At 16.7% G+C, this 15,961-nt stretch overlaps 2 protein-coding genes and 2 non-coding genes across 4 annotated transcripts; 2 read left to right on the forward strand and 2 right to left on the reverse strand.

Moving 5' to 3' along the window:
• Positions 1-5,318: 5,318 nt before the first annotated feature.
• On the reverse strand, positions 5,319-5,391 carry PRELSG_0100200. The gene has a single exon. It is a non-coding gene; the product is annotated as a tRNA-Ala (tRNA).
• Positions 5,392-5,757: 366 nt separating this feature from the next.
• Positions 5,758-5,841, forward strand: PRELSG_0100300. The gene has a single exon. It is a non-coding gene; the product is annotated as a tRNA-Tyr (tRNA).
• A 2,482-nt stretch (positions 5,842-8,323) lies between these two features.
• On the reverse strand, positions 8,324-9,054 carry PRELSG_0100400 (centrin, putative; the record flags this gene model as incomplete). Its single annotated transcript, XM_028677967.1, has 4 exons — positions 8,324-8,364; positions 8,462-8,563; positions 8,798-8,894; positions 8,983-9,054. 4 exons carry the CDS (start codon positions 9,052-9,054, stop codon positions 8,324-8,326), a joined length of 312 nt encoding a protein of 103 aa, XP_028531369.1.
• Positions 9,055-10,382: 1,328 nt separating this feature from the next.
• Positions 10,383-15,455, forward strand: PRELSG_0100500 (conserved Plasmodium protein, unknown function; the record flags this gene model as incomplete). Its single annotated transcript, XM_028677978.1, has 1 exon — positions 10,383-15,455. One exon carries the CDS (start codon positions 10,383-10,385, stop codon positions 15,453-15,455), a length of 5,073 nt encoding a protein of 1,690 aa, XP_028531370.1.
• Positions 15,456-15,961: the final 506 nt, after the last annotated feature.

Consider the following 15,961-nt stretch of genomic DNA (forward strand, 5'->3'; position numbering starts at 1 on the left):
TGTTTGTTTATTTATATATATATATATATCTTTGTAATTTAAAAAAAAAAAAAAAAAAAATTAAATATTTTTTTTTTTTTGGGAAGAGTTTTTTGAAAGAAATGTTATGTTATAATATGTTTTAATTTTTAGTGTAAATAAAAATTAAAAGGAATGAATGTTATGTTATGTTATGTTTTAATTTTTAGTGTAAATAAAAATTAAAAGAAAGAAATGTTAACTTATTAAAAACTTAAGAGATAAGAGAAATATTTATGTATTATTCAATGTATATTTTTGAAATAACATTGAATATCATAAAATTTTGACTTAATAAATTGTTATAAATTATTTGTATGTTTTTAATTAAAAGAAGATATTAATTCTTTGTAAATAAAAACTCATTTATAACTGTTAATAGGTTTATTAAAAGATGCAGTAAAATTTAACTTCAATTAAATATTATGCATCATAAGAAAACTGTATATATATATATAATAAAAACGAATATATATATATAAACGTATACTTAGTTATACATGCTCTTTATTAATTTGTTTATTTAATACTCTAGCAAAGTCATTAAACGGGCAATTAATAAATCACAAAGTCATTAAGCAGACAATTAATAAGTCAATTTTATATGCCTATGTTTTTCAAGAACAACAACAGAAACAACTAAGGAAGTAAGAATAATTTATCTAAACAATATATGGAAAAAACAAAATGAGAATTTAATTAAAATAAAGGAAAAACTTTAATTAAGAATAAAAAGATTAAAGTGGGAGACATTATATCTTATGGATTATCTGAATATGAGAGAAAGCCATACCCATTTATTATAGAAGAAAAGAAATATAGATTCCTTTAACAAAAGTTAAATTGTTAATAAAACAAATGAACTATATGAAAGACGAATGAATAATCTAATACAAGTGATTGATAATCATAAAATTAAATTAGATACTATGAAAATATTAAAACCTAAAGATTATTTCGATATTTGTGATAGAAATAACCTTTCACAATTTGAAAATTTGAGTAATAAAGATAAAAGAATTAGTGAAAAAATACTGGTTAATAAATAAATGTTATTAACCTTTTGTAATATAAAATTAGCTTACTAGTTAGGAAAATACAAGTCAGGTACGCACTGACACTAGTCATAAAAAAAAAAAAATATATATATATATATCCATATTTTTTTTGCTTACTTTTTTTTTATATATCTTTGTAATTTTTTAAAAAAAAAAATGTCCGAATTTTTTTTTTGGATTTGTTGATGATTTTGAGCTGAGATATTACTAATTTTTAATTAAAATATAAAAATTAATGGATGGAATTATAAATTTTGTGTTGTATTCGATTTGTATATTTTCAAATAGCATTAAATAATTTAGAGTTTAATTTGCGTTATTTATTATAACTTAATTTTGTGTGTGTTTTTAGTTAAAATAATATACTTATTCTTCGTAAATAAAAATACATTGGTAAAATTAAAAATATATCTATTAAGTGATACATAATTGCTTAATTTAAATTAAAGGTTATATATATATTAAATATTACTATGTATAATAAAAATAAGTATATATACTAAAAATATGTATATTTAGTTATGCATGCTCTTTATTAATTGTTTTGTTTAATACTCTATCAAAATCATTGAATAGGCAATCAATAAAATACTATTGAAATATAATAATTGAAGGTATATAAAAATCTGTCTAAAAAAGTGGAAAATATTGCAAGTTTTAAGATATAATTTCCAATAAAAACACAAAAATTAAGCTCATCAGAAAAAGCGTTTTTATGATATATTGCAGATGAAGATATTCCAAAAGACGAACAATTATTAATTAATTTAAAACAGTTGCTCAAGCAAAAATAAAGTAAAAGTATATCTTAAATACTTTACCATTATAGCAATCCATTCACTAAACACTAATGCAGAAATACAGAAAAAATGAAATAAAGAATTTATAAGAATATTCATTATATTTAAAAATAAAAATTAATTTTACAAATTCTAGCAAGACTTTTGGAAAATAAAATGAAGAGACTAAAGACATATTAATAAATTAATTTCTCTATGGATGATATCTTTATAATTATTTTTAATACACTTCTTAAATAGATGCATATGATTTAAGTTATGAAAATTTTTTTTTAAACTTTATTAATTTTTGTGCATATTGACATGTATTTCTTGGAATTTTTTAATTTAAACTTCAAAGATGAGGATATTTTGTTTATTATTATCCTATGTAATTTAATTCTTTTAGATATAATATATAAAGAAGAAACAAATGAAAAAAAAAAAAAAAATACAAAACATAATAATTATATAGAGCTTTTTTTGACTTACATAAAAAGTAGATATATATATTTGATATCAAAAGGAAAAAAATAAATATAATATATTTAATCTATAAAAAAAAAAAAAATTGAAGATATAACTAATATTCTAAAAGATAATACTTTAAATAGAATGAAATAAGAAAAATAACTCATTATTTCATAAGTCTTATTTCTCCAATTAGTAAATTTATAAAGTTAAAACTCTACATGTAACTATAATTTATGTACTTATCTACATTATATATAATACAAGAAAATGAAAAAAATACTTGATAATAACGAATTATGTAGTAAATTCTTAAGAAAATATCTATATATATACTTTAGAATTTATGTATCATAATTCAAAGATAAATAATCATTTTTACAATCCTTTAACAAATGTAGGATAACATTTTCCATGTTATAAATAAGTCTCTTATATAACTATATATTAAAAATGAAATTAGTGTCACTTAAACCTTGTATAATATTTGCAATGTTTTTATGCAAAAATATAAAGTAGAAGTATATGAGAAAAATAATATATATTTAAATATTTTAGTTTATTTCTATTAAAAATTAGATAAAACAACAAATTTTATATAAAAATAAAAAAATGCTTTGTATTTTTAAAAGTCATAAAAAAATATATGTATCTTAGGAATTATTATAAAATTATATTTTAAATACATTAAAATAGCAATTACCCTTTTTTTTCTTTTTTTACTTTACTCTTCTCTCAAATGCCATTTTATTTACAATAAGATTTAGTATTTATATTCTAAATGTTTACTAAATATATAGAAATTATAATAACTTTTTAGAATTATATTTTAAAAAGAAGCCACGAATAATTTCCAAAAAAATATTAAATAATTAATATTATAATAACAATTATAAAAAACACATTCAACATAAAAAATGATAATTAAAATCATTATATTATTATTTTTTAAAATTATTTATGTATTTAATTACTCTTACATAATTTTACTTAAATAATTAAATATAAAAATATACTAAAAGTAACTAAATTTGTTTGAGTATCTATCATTATAAAATTGCCACCTTTCATATTTATAAAAGAATCGCTTATAATATTCCCTTTAATATAAAATAATGTGTTTCTATTAATTATATTATTTTTGTTGTTGTTATCATTATTTTCAAAGTCATTATATATATTCATAATCTAAAAAAAATGTTAAAAATAATTTCTTCTATGTTTTTCTTAATTTTTTTACTTTGCTCCTTTTATAGCATCATTCTCAAATAAAAGAAATTATTTTTATATCTCATGTATTAAACTAATAATTTAAATTTTCATATTTCATAAAAAAACTAAAATCCTGGAACTTGTATATTTTTTAATTAATGTATACTTTAAAAAAAATAGAAAAAGAAATAAAAATCAATGAAGCATAAATATTTGCATTCTTTCTGTCTTATATTTATTGAATCTTCCTTTAAGAAGAAATAAAAAAAAATTTATGTAATAAAATTTGAGATATTTAAATAAATATATATATTATCATACTTTTTTTTTTCTATTCCCTCTTTTTTCCCACTATTATTTCTCTATGTTTTTTCCTTTTAATCAATTATTAGTAACAATAACATTTTTTAAATAAAAAAACTATTAAAGAAAAGGTACTAAGAAAAATTAAAAAAAAAAAAAATGATATAAAACTATTTAAAAAAATAAAACACTCAAAAAAAGGAAATGTTTTATTTAAATAAAAAAGAAAAATAACCAAAATTATATAATGATATTTAATTGAAGTAAATAATCATCCATTTTTCCCCCAAACAAAATGAATTCTTACTTAATTTTCATTTAAATGTTTATCAGGATTTAAAAATAAAACTTCATTTTAAAAAAAATAAAAAAATATATATATATTTAAAGTCTATTAATTTCTTTCAATCAGAGAACGAAGTATTTTAAATTATTTTTTATCATTAAAATTTCATTCTTTTTTATTAGGAAATGTGATTCATTTTAATTGATTTTCCTCTTTTATTCTTTATTATTTTAGTTTGAGATTGAAGAATTCAAAATAAAAAGTCATGATTATTTATTAATAATTTTTCACTTAAATAGAATTTGAAAGAACAAATATTATATAAATTAAAATAACATTATATTTTGTTAACGATAATAAAATATTATAATTTTAATTTAAATAATTTATTGTAAATTCATTAAAGTATTTTTGTTAAAGTAAACGCCAATTTTAAGATTACTTAAATAAAAAAATATGTTTCTTGATTATTTAAGTTTTATATTTTTCATAATTTTTAATTTTTACATTTTTTGTTTACACATTTTAATAAGGCTATAATATCTTATATTTCAATATTTTCAATAAATTTTCCTAAACAAAAACTTACTACATAAAGTTAAAAAGTTTTTATGGAATATCATAGAATAAAAAATAAAATAACATAAAAAAATATTAGAATAAAATACAATAAAATAAAAAAAAATATAAATAAAATGCAATAAATAAAAAAAATGATGAAAAAAAAAAAATTAAAATGTAAAAAATAAAATATGATAAAAAAAAAAATAAAATGTAATGATAAACAAATGTATATGATAAAAAAAAATAAAATATAAAATATATTTTTGTATTAAAATAATAAAATAATATATTATACATAATAAAAATTAAGTAGCATGGAGTTCTATAAAAACTTTTATATATAAGATATTATTTCATTATTTTAATACAAAAATATATTTTATATTTTGAAATTCTGTGAAATAATAAAGAATATTATAAGAAATTCCTTAAAAGTTAGCTTATTTCATTTCTTCTTATTCTATAAAAGATTCTCATAATTTCTTATAAATAAATTTATTTAAAAAAATACTATTTACAGCATTTAATTATTTTTCATTCATTCATCTCTTCATTATTATAATTCATTAATATAATAATATACATTATTAATTGTTAAAAATTATAAAATAAATTTATTTTTCTAATTGGACGACCGGGGTATCGATCCCCGTACCTCTCGCATGCTAAGCGAGCGCTCTACCACTTGAGCTAGTCGCCCCTAATTTGAACTTATTAAAAAAAAAATGTTACGTTAAAATTTTCCCAACCAAAATATTTCTGATTTTTTAAAATTCTTAATATTTTGCAATAATATTTAATAATTTATCCATATATATATAATTAATTTAAAAAATTTAACTAATTTTTTTGTATATATTTAAAAAAAATGAATATTTCTTGTATATTTTTAGGAAGAAAAACATTTTTTTTTTATTACATTAATTTATGTTTTTTTTTTAATTATTATAGTTATAAAAATATATATCCGTATATATAAAATAATTAGGATGTATAATAGAAAATTTTATAAGTTATCATATACTATGTTATATTAATGATGTAATGCAAATTACCTATCATTATTCCGATGATAGCTCAGTTGGTAGAGCGGCAGACTGTAGTTGTAATGGTTATCTGTTGGTCACCGGTTCGATTCCGGTTCATCGGACTTTTTTTAGCCCATATATATATAAAATAATTAAACAAGCAAAATTTTTTTCTAATTGTTTAAATTGGAATTTTTTGTCATCTTTTTAGATTTTTGATATCTAATGATTTATATTTTGTATTTATTAAATTATAACAAATATACCTTATTAATAAAATATTTTTATTGTTTTTAAATATAAATATATACTCATTTAGTCTCAATTTATAATGTATATTAATTTTATAATTAAATATTTTTTTTTTTTTATACAAAAAGAAACTTTTATTTAATTTCCAATTCATAATATTAAATTGTTCTAATAGATAAATATCCTACATATAGAAGTATTATATTTATTAAAAAAAAAAAAAAAAGTTTATATGGAATATTAACATCGTGTTAACTAAATACTATGATTAATGGTTATTTAATAATAATTTTTTTATAAATAACTTTTACTATTAATTTCAAATAATAAAAAATTGTGATGGCTCTCTAAATATTTAGGTATATTTTTTTTTTTCAGATTAGCATAATATGAAAAGCTACTTTTAAACTAGTGATAATTTTTATTTATAATACTTTCATATGTATATGTTCAGAAGTTTCATTTAGCTATAATGTGAATTTGTTTTCTCTATTTCATTTTAGAAAATTATAGAAGATTTAACTAAAATAATTAGCATGAATGCAATGTTAAAAGTATACAAGAAATATATTAAATAATTTATAGTCTGTAGTTTGACTTCATATATATGGTTATAGCTGTAGAATTAACAAAAAAAAAAAAATTATAATGTATTTTTTTTATTGCTATTCAATAAAATAATATAAATTAATTACATGTTTATTGTAACATTTTACATAAGAATATTTTAATTTGAAATATTATGAGAAAATATTATTTTACATCTAATTTTTTTTATTATGTATTGTAAATACACTTTATTTGTAAATTTATTAATTTAAACTTTAAATATTAATATATAATTATGTGTAAAATATAAGGTACGCACTTTTTTTAATCAGATATGTGAATATATTAAATAATAGCTCTTTTTTTTATATGGATTGTTTAATTTTTTGAAATAGAAAAATGTATGTACTATATAAAATTAAGAATAAAGAAAAATAAATAAATTTATTCACATTTTATGTGATATTTTTTTAAATAATAGTCTTAATAGAATGAAAAAGACATACTTCTTCTATGATTTATACATATAGATGCAAAGCTTTAGAATTTATTCACAATCTATAAGTTTTTTCTTGTTGATATTTTATTTATAGAGATTATAATAAGGCATTGGAAATACCTATTAAAAACAATATTCCCTTTTAATTTTACGAATAAATCCATTTTTTATATGTTAGATACATAAATTGACTATTTCTTTTAAGTGTCTTAATTTAAATTATATAAATTTTGATTTAACATTGATATAAAGGGAGAATTAAGAAATTACATTAATTTGTAACTTTTTATAATAAAAAAAAAAAAATAAATAAATTAAATATCTCTTAAAAATTAAGAAAAATAATGTAGTTGTCTTATACAAAAGACTTTGGCATTAACTTGTCATTTCTTTATAAAATTTCTAATGTTAATCACAAAAAGAAATTTTTATTTCTTTTCATTAGTGAAAATATAAAAAAAAAAAAATAATCGCACTTTTATCATTAATGATTCTGTAAGATTAAGATTAAGAATAATAATCTATATATATTTTTTTTTTTAATTTTATTTGGAAAAAACATATTTTTTAAAAAAAAATTATGTACTAATTGAATTTTTTTTTATATGAAAAACTTAGACATATTTGCATAATTAAAATAAATACCTCAATTTTCTTTTATATTTCAAAAAGTATTTTATGTAAATACAAAATAATATTTTATGCTTATATCAAAGAGATATATATTAAAGCTTTTTATGACAATTAGATACACATAAGACAGTTGCTATAAATATACAAAATAAAAGTAGTACCTTAAAAAATCTCTAAACGTATAAATTATATATATATATTTTTTTTTTACTTTTTAGGTATACTTAGCAAATATAAAATGGTGAAAGATGGAAAATTCATTAATTTTAATAAATGTTATGTTAAATTTTATGTTAAAACTTAAAATAATTTTTCTTTTTTCATATTTATAAAAGTTGGTGGTAAAAATAGAACTTAGTTCATATCTTTAAATATTATATACAAAAAATTAAATATAACGATTAAGTTTTCAATTATTTTTAAGATAAGTATTTTTCTTATTTTTCAAGATTTACAAAAATTAATTACTAATTAATATTAAAAAAAATATATATAAAGACAAATAATTCTTATATTTAACATATAAATGTGTTATATAATAAAAACAAATAAAAAGAAAAACTTTAATTGAGATGGCTAATAACCCATTGCACATCATTTATTTCTATAGAAAAATTATTTCCTAGAAACATTTTTTCTTTATTTAGAAATTTTTGCATCTCCTCATAATTTTAGTTTGATTCTATAAATATAATATATTCATCAATTGAAACTAAAAAAAAATAAAATAAAATTCATATGCATTTTAAAAATAAAAATTATAAGAAATCTAAAATATTATAAATTGAAAATAATAAAAAAATCCTTACTTGTTCCTGACGAATCCAAATCTACCTTTGTAAAAAAATTTACAAAATCGGATTTTTTCATATTCTTTAAAACTAATACAATTTCTTCAGCATCAATTAAACCTTAATTGAATAAAATGAAAATAAATTATAATAAATGAAATAGAATAATCTTTTAGTGGAATTTTTAATTAAAAGAAATGACAATATTTACAAAACTACATAATTTTTGTAATTTATTTATTAAAAAAAACAGTAATAATTTAATCTTTTAATTTTTTTTTTTTTTTATAATTCTAAATGATTTTAAAATATTTTATTTTCAAACTATAAATTTTTTCATAAAATTTAACGTACCATCTTTATTTAAATCATATTCAGCAAATTCTAAATATACTTCTTCTTTTTCATCTTCAGGCATACCACCTTGCTTTTTATTTACTCTATCATTAGACTAATAAAAAAATAAATGAAAAGTGAAATATTCTTTGTATTTTAAATACCATATATTATTCAAAATAATATTTTTATTTTTTTTTAACCTCAGATTTTAATTTATTCCAAAATAAAAAAAAAAAATAAAAAAAATAAAATTGCTTAAAAGATAGTCTCATTATACAGAATTGAATATAGAAAGAAAAAAAAAAAAAAGCATAATAGTATTTATTAATATAGTTTTCTGAATAAAATTTTCGTAAAAAAATCTTGATTTAAAAATTAAAATAAAGATGTGTTTCAATTTAATATGATATTTAAAAAAATTAATTTTATATTAATAAATAGATTTTTTTTTTTTTTTTTTTTTTTTGATATTTTTTTAAATTACAAAACTTAATTTTTAAAATATTGACAAATAATGATAAAAAAAAATTATAAGCAAATCACTTACATATGTATGTATAGTTATTTGTGAACAATTATTTTAATATTTTCTGTTAAAATAGAAATTTCTAAAGCTAAAATTATAATGTTTTTTCTTCTTTTCCTTTTTTTTTTCATCAGAATACAAAAGTATTACTTCCATACCATTTCTCTCTTTTTTATATAATGCTAATTTTAATAAAAAGAAAAAAGTAAAAAAAAAAAAAAAAATAAAGGATCTTCAATAGATCTAAATTTATAAAAAAAAAAGTTTGTATTAAAAATTTTATACAATTAATCTTTTATAGCATAAATATATTTTTTATGTATTTTTATATATATTAAGAATTTATATTCTTTATGGATTAATACAAAATTAATATTTCAATATAATATCAACTTGTAAACACTTCACTTTTACAAAGTTAAAATGAAAATTAAAAAAAATTTTTTATTTGAAGTAAATTAAGGATAGTGCTTTAAATAATAATGTATAATTGGAAAATTTTTTATAGATTATATTTAATTTTATTATTATTTATTTTTAACGCTTTATGAGTAACATTAATCTGTAAATATTTCCTAATATTCCCCATTTATCGTATGAGTTTTAAATTTTTTTTTTTTTTAAAGAATTTTTAATACTTCAAACCATTGTAAAATATTAAATATAAACTAGAAGTAAATCTATAAATTAAAAAATAAAAATAATATAAGAATAACTGAATTTAAAAAGCTAAAATGTTAATTTGTATTTTTTTGTTTTTTTATTTTACACCAATAACACTTTAAAAGTGACGCATACACATTCCACTTGATTTATTTCCTGATATTATTTTACTTATTTCATTTTTATTTTATTTATTTGTTTTCATTTTTTTATAATTATTTTTTTTTTTTTTTTTTAATTCTTATTTTATTTATTTATTTTATTTATTTATTAATTTTTTTTTTTTTTTTTTTCATTTTTTTTTTTTTAATAAAATGTATATATATATATATATTTTTAAATATTAGAACTTGTTTTCTTATAAAGATTAAATAGTATAGATAAAATGCATAATGTAGTATAAAAAAAAAAATGGAAAACAAAGAAATAAAAAATGATGAAGTTTTATTTTTCGATACAAATAGTAGTATAAATAATCTGACAGGTGATGAAATTTATTTTTATTCTAATGATGATACAATTATATATAAAAACAATAATTCACACAAACTGCAAAAAGGAACAAGTGTTAATAATAATTTAAATGCCTTAGAGAAAAAAGATGAAACTGTAAAAAAAATAAATGAGTACAATGAAAAGGAATTTTATAAAAAGAAAATTAGCAACTTAAATAAAAACAGTGATGGAGAAATAAATTGCTATTTCAGTGAAAATGTTAATAAAAAACAAATTTTTGAAGAAAGAGAAAAATTTGTATTTGAACATGAATTTAATAAAATCAGTGATATATATAATACAGAAGAAATTATGAAAATTATAAATAACCTAAATTCAATAAGAAAAGAAATAGAAACGGTAATATATAAGAAGTTAGAAAAAAAATATATAAATTTTCTTGTAAGTACAGTGAAGATTAAAAATATAGAAAACTACATTACTAATATTAAAGATTTATTATCAGAAAATATGAGTGAATTAAAAATTCTACAAAAAAATAAATATAAAGAAAGCTTAGACATCATACACCTTTTCAAGAAAAAAAAAAGATCAAAAAAAATTAATTTAGTTATTTTAATTATATATGTTATTTATATTTATGATAAATTAATTTTTAAAAATATTTTAAAAAGAGATTATGAATATTCATCTGTAGTATTTTACGAGTTATTAAACTTTCTGAATGATAACATATTATTGTTAAATAATATTAATTGTGTATGTAATTTAAAAGAAAAAATGTTTTCCACATATTTTAATAGATTAAAACAAAATAATCAAACAAATTTCGTTGACTTCCTATTTTCTAACAATTCTAAAAAAAATCTAGAAACTCAACTAGAAAAATCAATAAAAATCTATTATCTACTTTCTAAATCAAAAAGTTATAACTTTATTGATAATTTTTTAGCATATGTTTATCAGTGCTTTCAGAAAATATCAAAGCAAATTATTTTTTCATTTATAATAGTCAATAAAAAAAAAGAGAAAGAAAAAAAAAAAATTAATAATGATAAAAATGAAATTTCATTTTTTTACAAGAACGATTCAAATATTAAGGAAAATATTGATTATTTAGAAAATTTTTTTCATGAGAAAGACAAAGAAATGGTTAATAATTTTATAAAAGTTCAAAAAAAAGTTAATAATTCATTAAATGAAAAATTACTAAAGGAAAATACGAATAATAAAAATTTAAGCATAAGTAAACATTTTACAGAAAAAATTCCTAATTATGAAAATATTGACATGACATATTCAACTTCAAATTTTGACAATATTTTTTTTTCAATAAATGATAATATAAACGAGTCACATATTTTTATTAATGAAAATTCAGACAACAATTTAAGTAAAGAAAAAAAAAAAGGTGTTTCAACAAATATTAATAAGAGAAATGAAAACTTCGAAAATGAAATTAATCAATTTCAAGAAGACAATTTTTTATTTATACCTTTAAATGAATTGGTACAAAAATTAAAAGAAAAAGACAGTTTGGTTTCTCTTATTAAAATATATGAAATTGTATTTGATATCTTAAACAAATACGATTTCATGATCATTTATTTATTAAATTGCAGTAACAACATTGGATCAAACGAGGTTTTACTAGAAGAAACAAATGATTCAATTATACATAAAGAAAAAATAGAAAAAATTTTAAGTGATGATCATAATAAATCATCTATTTATCACAGTAAAAATGATCAAGATGATATATGCTTTAATAAGAATATAAAGAAAAATTATAATAATTTATATGATAAAAAAATAGAAAATGAAAAGTATTCAAGTGAAAATTTGAAAACTAAAAACTCACATGATGCCTTTAGTTTTTATGATATATACTCTTATTGTAAAAGTAAAAATTCATACTCTAATGATTCAAAACTTTATGAAGCAAATAATTATGCTAATTCATTTATAACAACATTTTTTTTGAAAGATTTTAATATAGAAAATTGTAGTTTCTCAGAAAATTGCTTAAAAATAAAAAAAAAAATTGAAAATTATTTAAAAGATAAAAGTATGAAGTATAATCATTGCAATGAGTTCTTAAACTTTACATTAGATAATGCAGATAAATTGTTAAACTCAAAAGAGAAATTTTTAAAAAATATAGAAAAAGTAATAAAAACAATTATTGAAAATATGCAATTCCATAATTTTAGTTTTAATTACATTTTTGGATTTATTGTTATAACTATTATATTTTGCTTTAATTCTTTTCTCTTTAAATTTAATTGTTCAAATAATAAAATTTATAAATTAAAAAAAACTAAATACTACGGTACCGAAAAAAAAGAAAATCAATCAGAGCATAAAAAAAATATCAAAAAAAAATCTAACATTTTGGAAAAAAAAGAATCAAGTGAAAATTACATATATAAAAAAAATGATAAAATTTTTAATTTTAATACAAGAGAAGAAAAAAAAAAAAATGAAGAAAATATAGATTTGACTCAAGATAAAACAGAAAAAAAAACTGAACTGTGTCTAAATTCAAAAGATAAAGAAAAAATGACAAAAAAATATAAAAAAAATTTGACCTCAAATATTGAAATACTAGAATCAAAACAAGAAAATAAAAATAATGAGACAAAAAATGAAAAAGAAAAATTAGAAAAAGAAAATATAAATACAAATATTATTGATAATCAATTAAATATAAAAGACAATGAAAATAATAAAAATAAAGGATATATATCAAATATAGGAAAAAAATTTGAAGAGTGTTATAATGATGAGTTTGTAGGAATTGATAACTTTAAAAAGGAAAATATGTTTTTAAGCGAACTAAAGAATGATATTATTTTTGAGGAAATGGAAAAAAAAATTAAAAATTACTTTTCTAAATATTTTTATATAAATATTAAAAAATTAAATGATGTAATAAATAAAGATAATTGGATGCGTATACCAATAAGGATAAATTATCATATATTTAACAAAAAATTTAATTTTTTTAAAGTTATTTCTTTTTATAAGAAAACCTTTTATGATTTTTTAAATAAACCTTTTTCAGAAAATCCTTTGAAAAACTTTAATTTTAAAAATCTAGAAGACGAATTATGCTTTGATAAGGACTTAAATGAATGCGTTAATTATAACACAAAAAGTAAATCAGATGTAAAATTAGTTGATGAATTAAATAATGTTACTTTAGATAGCGTAAGTGATATAGAAAATATGTATGATAATTATGATGATGAAAAATGTGAGGAATCAAATCTTAATAAAGAAAAAAATGAATTAAATAATTTCGAAATTGTTAATTTTGATACTATTTTATCTAACTCTAGCAATGTATTAGCATCTATATTGCAAAATTATTTTATTCTTAAGGAATTGCTATATAATTTAAAGGAAGAAATAAACGAATACATATTTAGAATAATTGATTTTTATCTATACATAATATGTTCCTTCTTCATGAAAAGAAAAAACATTGAAGAGCTAATAATTGATCTCAAAAAATATAGTGATAAATTAAGCATAAACAACATTTTTTTTATCATAAAAAAACAAGAAAAATACAAAGGATTATATAATTTTCTAATTTTTCATAATGAAGAAATTAAAAAGAATATTGATAAGTATAATTTCTTACGTTTTAATAAAAATGAATCAAAATGTTCTCAAGCAAAATATGACTTGATAAATTTTAATAATACTGCTGATAATAGCTCTCAATTCTTTTATTTAAATAATTTTTGCAAAATACATAGTTCTACTTCTCTTTATGCACTTTCAGAAAAAATTATTTCAATAGAATCTTTATTCTGCTTAATAAGTAAATTAAAAGAAGAAATAATTAAAAAATACGATAATCTAAAAAAAAAAGAATGCGAAAAAAAATATAATGATAACGATAATAAGAATGATGATATAAAATCAAAAAATGGAATTAATATTGAACACTTAAAAGAAAAGAATAAGAAAAAAGATGAAAAAAGTATTTTTTTAAATTTTTTAGATAAAAAATTATCTATAATTGATGAACTAAGAATTTTAATTTACTGTGATTCTTTATATGACATTATTGAAAGCAATAACTATATAAATGAAATATTGAAAATAATAAATGAAATTTATAGTGAAGAAAATAAAAACAAAACTGGGATAAATGACTTAAATACAAAAAAAAAAGATTTAAAAAAAAAATTAGATCAATATATGAATTTATATTTAAATATATTAAATGATACTAAAAGAAAAATAATGTTTTGCTGTGAAGGAGTCTTATCAATAGTTATTCATTACCTACTTTGGAATTTAATAAATTACATTTTTAATTTAAATAATATTGAAATTGTGTATAAAATAAAAAGAGAATTAATGCCTGTTATAAACAAAAATCATGAAAATAATAAAACAAGAACAAATGAAATTAATCACAATCAAAAATCGTCTTATATTTCTAGAAAAAAAGAACCTGAAGAAAAGTTACAAAAAAATAGTAGTGTTATTCTGCTGAATAAATGTAATAAAAAAAATTCAAAAGTAAAAATAATCAAAACTGCAAATGAATTTGATGATTATAATGAAGAAGATAAAGGATATTTAATGCCTATTTTGAAATCGTATTTTTATAAAATTTCAAATGTTATTAATCAAAATATAAACAATTTAGAAAAGGAAATAGAACAGAATGTAAATAACGATATTAAAATGAAAAATAACATCTATACTAATTTTTATAAAGACTTAAAAAATCCTCATAACAAAAATTATCAATACTATTACATTTTTTTATCTAAAGGAGTTAGTTATTTTGAGCATTATTTAGATTTACATTTTTATAACTTAGACAAGGTTGAAAATTTAATAAGAAGTTATAATTCTGATTTTTACCAATATAAACATATACATTCTATTATTTTAAAATATCATTATTTTAAGAAGCTACCAGAAAGTTATATAGTTAATTTTGAAAAAGATATTTTGAAAAGAATTCAAAATAAAATAAAATCACAGAGCATGTAAAATAATATGCATATATCTTCAAAATAATTTTTTTTTTTTTTTTTTTGGTGTTTTTTATTTTGAACAAATTTTACATTTAATATTTAATTTAATGTGTTTATATGCTGCTTTTTATTTATTTATTTATTTTTTTTTTTTATACATAAATTTGGATATTTATTTTTTTCTTAAATATATATAGTATCAATTTTTTTTTTTTAAAGAAATTTTTTTGTATATTTGCTTTATTTTTTTGAAATTACAAATTTTTTTTTTTTAGATTAATTTATTATATATAAATAAAAAAGGATAATTTTAACTTAAAGATTAAATGTTTTAAATTTTTTTTTCAATTCAAAATTTTATAAAGGAAAAAAAAATCAACGTAAAAAAAAAAAAAAAATTTAAAATTAAAATAATTAAAAGATATATAAGAATATGAATAAAAAAATAAGAGAGTAAAATAAAAACTTTTAAATTGTAAAAAAAATACTTATTAACTATATATATGTATGTATTTATTTTTT

This window comes from Plasmodium relictum, assembly GCF_900005765.1.
Source record: "Plasmodium relictum strain SGS1 genome assembly, chromosome: 1".
Lineage (NCBI taxonomy): Eukaryota > Apicomplexa > Aconoidasida > Haemosporida > Plasmodiidae > Plasmodium > Plasmodium relictum.